At 39.8% G+C, this 6,394-nt stretch overlaps 1 protein-coding gene across 2 annotated transcripts; it reads right to left on the bottom strand.

The window, feature by feature from the left end:
- Positions 1-470: 470 nt before the first annotated feature.
- Positions 471-5,085, bottom strand: LOC106940719 (acyl-coenzyme A thioesterase 6-like). Of its 2 annotated transcripts, XM_015023527.1 has the most exons (4): positions 2,984-3,586; positions 1,374-1,575; positions 1,171-1,270; positions 471-1,091 (listed from the first exon to the last, which is right to left on the bottom strand). In XM_015023527.1, the coding sequence occupies exons 2-4, from the start codon at positions 1,567-1,569 to the stop codon at positions 860-862; spliced, it is 528 nt and encodes a 175-aa protein (XP_014879013.1). In that variant the 5' UTR covers positions 1,570-1,575; positions 2,984-3,586; the 3' UTR covers positions 471-859. The 2 variants fall into 2 exon arrangements, with proteins under 2 accessions (XP_014879013.1, XP_014879012.1); XM_015023526.1 differs by lacking the exon at positions 1,374-1,575 and having other exon boundaries at positions 2,984-5,085.
- Between the last annotated feature and the right edge of the window lie 1,309 nt (positions 5,086-6,394).

Consider the following 6,394-nt stretch of genomic DNA (forward strand, 5'->3'; position numbering starts at 1 on the left):
AAATTCAACCTTTGTGATCATAATTCAATATTGAATTAACATATTTTGCAAACAAGCCAACAGCGAAGTGGCTGTGTGGTTGGAGCATCCCACTCATATAAACGGTGGGGGTGGACCGCTCCACTCCTTGTAGTAAGTTGTAGATGTTTTTGTGTCAACACCATATGTACAAACAGTCAGTAAGAATTTTTATGAACAATTAAGAAAATGTACTGAAAGGAATCACCGGCCATTATCCTCTACAGTGCTTAATTTAAAAAGTGATAAAATGCTCTCACCTAGAGCTCTGATGAGGAGGGGAAGGTGTGCAGTAAAACAGCTAACATTGATTCAATGACACATTTTCAACGTTAGTTAATTGGCTAGAATTGGATGATTGTTTGATGGTTGATCCACTGTTAGTTGTCGACCTCAACCAAAAATCAACCATTCTGACTATAATTCAACGTTGATTTACCACTGTGTGCTATCTGGGGTGTCACAGGCTATGACGCAAATCTTTGTTGACAGAAATGTTGAATTTTTATATTTCAACGGAAATTGCATATTTCCATTGAAATATAAAAATTTCCGTTCTGTTAACGGAACATCTGCTCTTGGCTCTTGGTTACATGACACACAGGTGAACTCTGCTTAGTGATTAAATGGCTTCTGCAGCCACCTGACAGCACTGAAATTTATTTAGCATTATTAAATAAACAGGGCACAGACAAACATTTCAAAGTCTATTTTTCCTTTTTCATCCACCATCTCATTATGAGCTAAGTTTCAATTTTTACTTTAATTTCAATACTTCAAGGTTTGCGGCTGCATTAATAAGAGGAAAAATTTTAAGAGGTGTGAATACTTTTGTTACCAACTATCCTGCTTCTAGTCCATCTAGACTGGTTCTAGTCCTACCTGAAGGCAGGAAGAGGGTTGCAGTGAGTCCATCCTCTGTAACTGGGATCCTCTGGACACCAGGAGCCATGTACCACCGCTCCACTTCTACACCGGCCAGCGGGACCTGATCCCCAAAGCCCTCTGTCAGGTGACTGCTGTAGACAGATATGGTGACCACCATGGGGGCCTGGACATTCTTCTTCCTCATCCTGTTGGTAAGGGGAGAGTCAGCTAAGATATTGGTAGTGATATCTATGTAGACAGGCAGCAATTGCATGATCAAGCAACCTGAGTCCTGGTTTGCTGCCTGGAACTGGCTGGAGGCTCCATAATAGACCCATAGCTTCAACACCTGAATAAGTCCCACCTATACTGCAATCTTCTGAAACTGTGAAGAGGAAGGCAAAATAAATAAATAAATAAAAGTGAAACACTGTCTGCATTTCTTGTTACATGACTGTGTGTCTGACGTCTGGAGTAAGATGCCACACCGTTCACAGCACCAGTGGCATCAGAAGTGTAGTGGGCGAATGCGTGCCAACTGTTGCCGTCTTCACACTGATGGTGTGCGTAGATGGTCAACAGGGAACTGGGGAAGCTGTTCTGGACCAGTATAACAAATTTCTCATCCACAAGTCCTCTAGAGGGCTGGACTGACAGCGTCACACAACTATGTTTCTCATCCATCTTGAACTGATAAAAAAAAAGATTGAAAACAAAACATTAAACTACATATACACTGGATTCATTTTTGATTTGGTCTAGAGCCATAACTTTAAAGCACTAATTGTGATTCATTTTAACCTCTTTTTTCTTAAATGCAAAATCCCAAGCTGGAGCCTTTGTGTTCACATGTTTCTGGTATGCCCATAAATCTACCACACAAGTGAAACTGTCCTTACGGGCAGCTTCTCTTGACCCACTGGAGTTTAGTTTTTCCTTTAAAAATTGATCTGATGGGACACTGGAAAAGATTATTTTTGTGATCAAGTTGTGCTAAAAGGAGTTAGCCTCACAGTTAAGCTATTCAAGTCTAAAATAGTACTTCAATGCTAAACATGTTGCAGCAGCACAAACATCCTCAAAGATAATATCAGAGTCCACAGTCCACATTTCTAAAGAAGGTTTTATTTTTCAAAGTAAAGTGATCAACCACGCCTTCCGTTTCCCACAGTGTGAACCAAAACTTGTTCTACGCTGTCATAACCCTTGGCTAAAACCAGGAGTGAAAATTTTTAACCGGGCACTCAAGCATTTCACTAGCCACTGTTTTTTTCTTTCGATTACAAACCCCACCAATACAAGCAAATTATATAAAAGTGTGATTTATTCTTAACTCTATGAAAACCGATTTACTGACAATAAGTTTACTATACACATGCGTAATAATTTAACATAAAGCATGGACACCTTAACAGGCTTGTAGTGCAATAAATTCATTTGAAGTAATTACTACAGCAAACTTTAACTACACAACCCAAACATTCTTACAATCATATGTTGCGTTTAAAGGCGGCTCGGAAAAACAGGTTACAACATGTTAACAACGGATTAAACAGTTTTTACTGCTGATAAAAGTGACAGAGGACACAAATATGGGAAGTGTGGAAGCCTCTACTGTATCAAATTGACAGAGGAATAACAGAGAGTTGGCCATTCTAAGGTAAAAACCCAGCGCATACAGTGTTCATGTTTTGTTTTGTTTTTTTTTCATCCATTCGGCTTCCCGCGCCCCCCCTGCAATGACACGGCGCCCCCCCTAGGGGGCGCGCCCCACAGTTTGGGAACCTCTGATCTAAGGTGTTCCTATTTGCAAATTCACTGTGAACTCTGCAGCTAGGACGGACTAAAGGAGAGAATGAGCTGCTGGGTAATCATGAAGTTACTGAAATTGCTGGCTCAGAACCACCAGTTGGAACCTGACACCACCGTGGTACTGAACGCAGCATGTTCCACCCTGGCAGAAGTCCTCTATGCTTCCACTTTACAAAAGATTAATGAAGCGTGGCTTCCTCAAGGGTTTTCCCAGCACACGCTCACAGTAAAGGGCAGCTACATTTAAAAACAAGCTGTCCACGCCGCGTGTGTGCTGGAAGCTCACCCCTCCGGCTGCAGGCCGTCGCGCTCTGGTCTTCTGCTTTATTCGTGTCTCTTTGTAGGTTTGAGGCGTCAGTTGGTCTCCAGCGGCGTCTGCTCCACACCAGCACCCAGCTAAGAGTCGAAACTCCTAACCCATGCCATGACACATTGTTTTTTAGTGAATCCGACACGGAGGTTTTAGTCTCCTCCCACAGACACAATACCACCGGCGAACACAAGATGACGTAAGAAGCCATCTGTGGCATTGGAATTCGATCATAAAAACGTAGAAACAGATAAATCTCCTTTGTACTTATGTACAAAGACCGTATGTTTACAAATATGTGAAGGCAAAAAGTAACCCAGATGTCTGAAACTGTGCATAATCATAAATCCAACCACATTCACCTTTACATTCCAGTTAACATGAACTGAGCACACAAGAGGGAACGCTAGACTCATCCACAGAGACGCCCCTTTAAAATATATTTATAAGACATTCACATGCAATTTTCCTCTCTGATTAAGAAAATGATCCTGCCTACGGACAAGGAGAAAATTCATGGGAAGATGAGTTCAGGCCACCTGGTACTCTTGCCAGGGCCTTGGATAGAATCATTTTAGATGGGCTCCCCCACCCACCAGTGTAATTACTGACATCACATGCAAAACACGCAAAAGTCACTACAGTCTTTTTTCTTGTCTTTTCTTTTTTTTGGACTATCCATTAAACAAACACTCTCCCCTTCAGTTCAACCTTATAAGTGGAGATACATTGTTAGTTATTATAAAATAACTTACAATTAAGTCAGTACTGGCAAAGCTCAATATAATTTTTATATTGAGGTGACAGAAGGTTGTTGTCAGCAGCTACTGAAAGTAACTAATAAAGTAACTTGTAATTTAACTTAGTTACTTTCCAAATCAAGTAATCAGTTAAGTAACTAATTTACTTTTCAAGGAGTAATCAGTAATCTGATTAAGGTTACTTTTTTAAAGTAACTGCCATCACTACCACCCACAACATTCTATAACTAGTAGAAAACGAAAAATGTTTACCAATTAAAGGCATAATTAATCTTCTTCCTTATCCTTCTTTCCCCTTAATCTCCTTCTGTACTGTGATCTTACACCAAACTTTTTGACCCATCATTTTCTGTGACCACAGGGGGCGCGATAGCGTGCAAGTACGTCTCGAAGACTAACGAGAAGAAGAGTATTTACACAAACTGCGTAAATGGCCCTCAATTTTGACACAAAAAAAAATCCTAAAAAAAGAAAAAGGACTTGAAATGGAAAACAAATGACTGTGCCTCATCTATACAGCCTAATAGAAAGATTTCAAAGTGATTCTGAGTAAATAGGTCAGATGACTTGGAAGCTATTGAAGAAAACATTATATTATTTAATATTAAAATTATTTAAAATATTATATATGACTTTAAAATTTAATAGAGGATATTGTGTCTCATGTAAAAGTATAAATTAGCACTGACAATTAGTCAGTTGGCCACAATTCAAGGCATTTATTAACATTTGTTTGACAGGAGTGTTTGGTTCGGTAATTTGTTGAACCTTCGAGCGCTTGGGCCGGGAGCGGTGGAGAACCGCTGGCCGACAGTAGCGTTCATAAATCGGATCAACCTTGAGCTAAACTCCGGAAGGAAAAAGCAGAGATGTTTGGTAGGTCCATTGTGAAAGTGCATAGTTCTTAAAACTTATCACATGAAGAATTATCATGGAGATTGAAAATGATTGAAGATAGTAAAGAAATTTTAAATAGGAAATAGATAGATGGAGGTGTTTTAGATAAAGATTTTACATTGTTTGAAATGAATAGAGCTTTGATTGGAGTCAAGAATACATCTCCAGGGAAAGATGGCATATGCTATAAGATGATTGAACAGTTATCAGATGCTGCTAAAGGAGTAGTTTTAAAGTTATATAATAAAGTATGGGAACAAGGGGAATTGCCCTGCAGTTGGAAACATTCAGTCGTTGTTCCGATAGTAAAGCCAAGTAAGAATAAGGTAGGTAAAAAGTTACAGGCCTATAGCTCTTACGAGCCGGTTCGTGTATTTTCAGGCAGTTCGTTTTTTCGTTTGAAATGAAAAAACGAAAACGAAAACCAGATTTTGGTTGTCCGTTTAGAAAACCAAAATTTGAAATCGGATTTTTTTTTGCTCGTTATCCGATTTCCCATTTAGCGCCCAAAACGAAAATGGAAAAGCGGTCTGTCCCGGAAGTTCTCTCTGTCCGGCTTACACAGGGGCCGTATCACACACATTATGCAGGCTGTAGGCAGAGAAGCTTGTTCCTTTCAGGTTTCAGGCTATATACTGTAGTATTTTCTGCCATCCGCAAGACAGTTTAAATAATGCTCCTGTGAGAAACAAATAATACCGGTCATCTGGTCACCGAGAAAATGGTTAGCCGGAGTTTTTAGTGTAGTTTTTTATTTTTGAAAGACCAGAGCACGGGGTAGTGGCTTTCCAAACCATACCCATCTCGACTCTGACCGCGGTAAAGCTAGCCGGCTCTGACTCCAGCCGGCCCAGCACACAATATACAAGTGCGCGGTCGCTCAAGACATTATGGTACACCCATTTACGTGCTGCTTTCACAATAAAAGCGCACATCCGGTCCATGTTAGAGCTACTCAAATCCGGCCGCAGCATTTGCAAACAGAAAATAATATATGCTGAGAAACTAATACAAAACTAATACTATATATATATATATATATATATATATANCGGTTAGATATGCCCTTTTTTTGAGCACCTGCCCCTTTAGTGGTCTCTGCACGTCCCTGCTTTCTATGTTCCCCAGTTAAGCTCAACATCAATCTATACTGCTCAAATAGCACATGTGAACAATTAAAAGAAAAAGTATTAAGTAAAGTTTATATGAGAATATAGGCTAATAGAAACACACCAATTACTTGTAAAAAAAAAAAAATCCACAAGTTGTTGTTCTCAGTGCTAGCTGTTAGTTATGCACTCGTTGCTTATACAGTCTTTAAATTGCTTTGCAAAGTTCCTACAGGTCTGTTAGTGAATCCAGGTTTGGTGTGGATTTTCCATTTTCAGTTATTTTATCTGTTAAAGAGTGTATTGAAAAAGGCAATTTTTATAAGTCTGGAACTAGGTCAACCAGAGTTGAAGCGAATGCGGCTACCATTACTTCATTACAGTGATGGGGAATTCATGGGAAGCTCTTTACTTACAGCTGGGACAGTGAGACGCCCCGTCATTGTATGTCAATTTTGATTGGCTGATAATTCTGTCAGTCATGCCAATTATGGTCTGTTCCAGACATTGTTCAGGAAGAGGGGTAGCTGAATTTGTACAGCAGATCCTGAGACGCAGCTGCTCGCCAGATGCGTTTAAGGCACTATGTAAAGTAAGAAATTAAAGTTAAACCTCAATAA

The sequence above is a fragment of the Poecilia latipinna genome, unplaced genomic scaffold, assembly GCF_001443285.1.
Source record: "Poecilia latipinna isolate Pla-1442-1.1 unplaced genomic scaffold, P_latipinna-1.0 Scaffold3335, whole genome shotgun sequence".
Taxonomy (NCBI): domain Eukaryota; kingdom Metazoa; phylum Chordata; class Actinopteri; order Cyprinodontiformes; family Poeciliidae; genus Poecilia; species Poecilia latipinna.

Bases quoted from the DNA above. Each gene is read 5' to 3' on its own strand.
- LOC106940719 (XM_015023526.1), bottom strand. From the start codon at position 3,227: ATGCCACAGATGGCTTCTTACGTCATCTTGTGTTCGCCGGTGGTATTG. The intron at 1,271-2,983 runs GTGAGCTTCCAG...TCCTCTTCACAG, and splicing joins GACGGCCTGCAGCCGGAGGG to TTTCAGAAGATTGCAGTATA. The intron at 1,092-1,170 runs GTTGCTTGATCA...CCTTACCAACAG, and splicing joins GGCAGCAAACCAGGACTCAG to GATGAGGAAGAAGAATGTCC.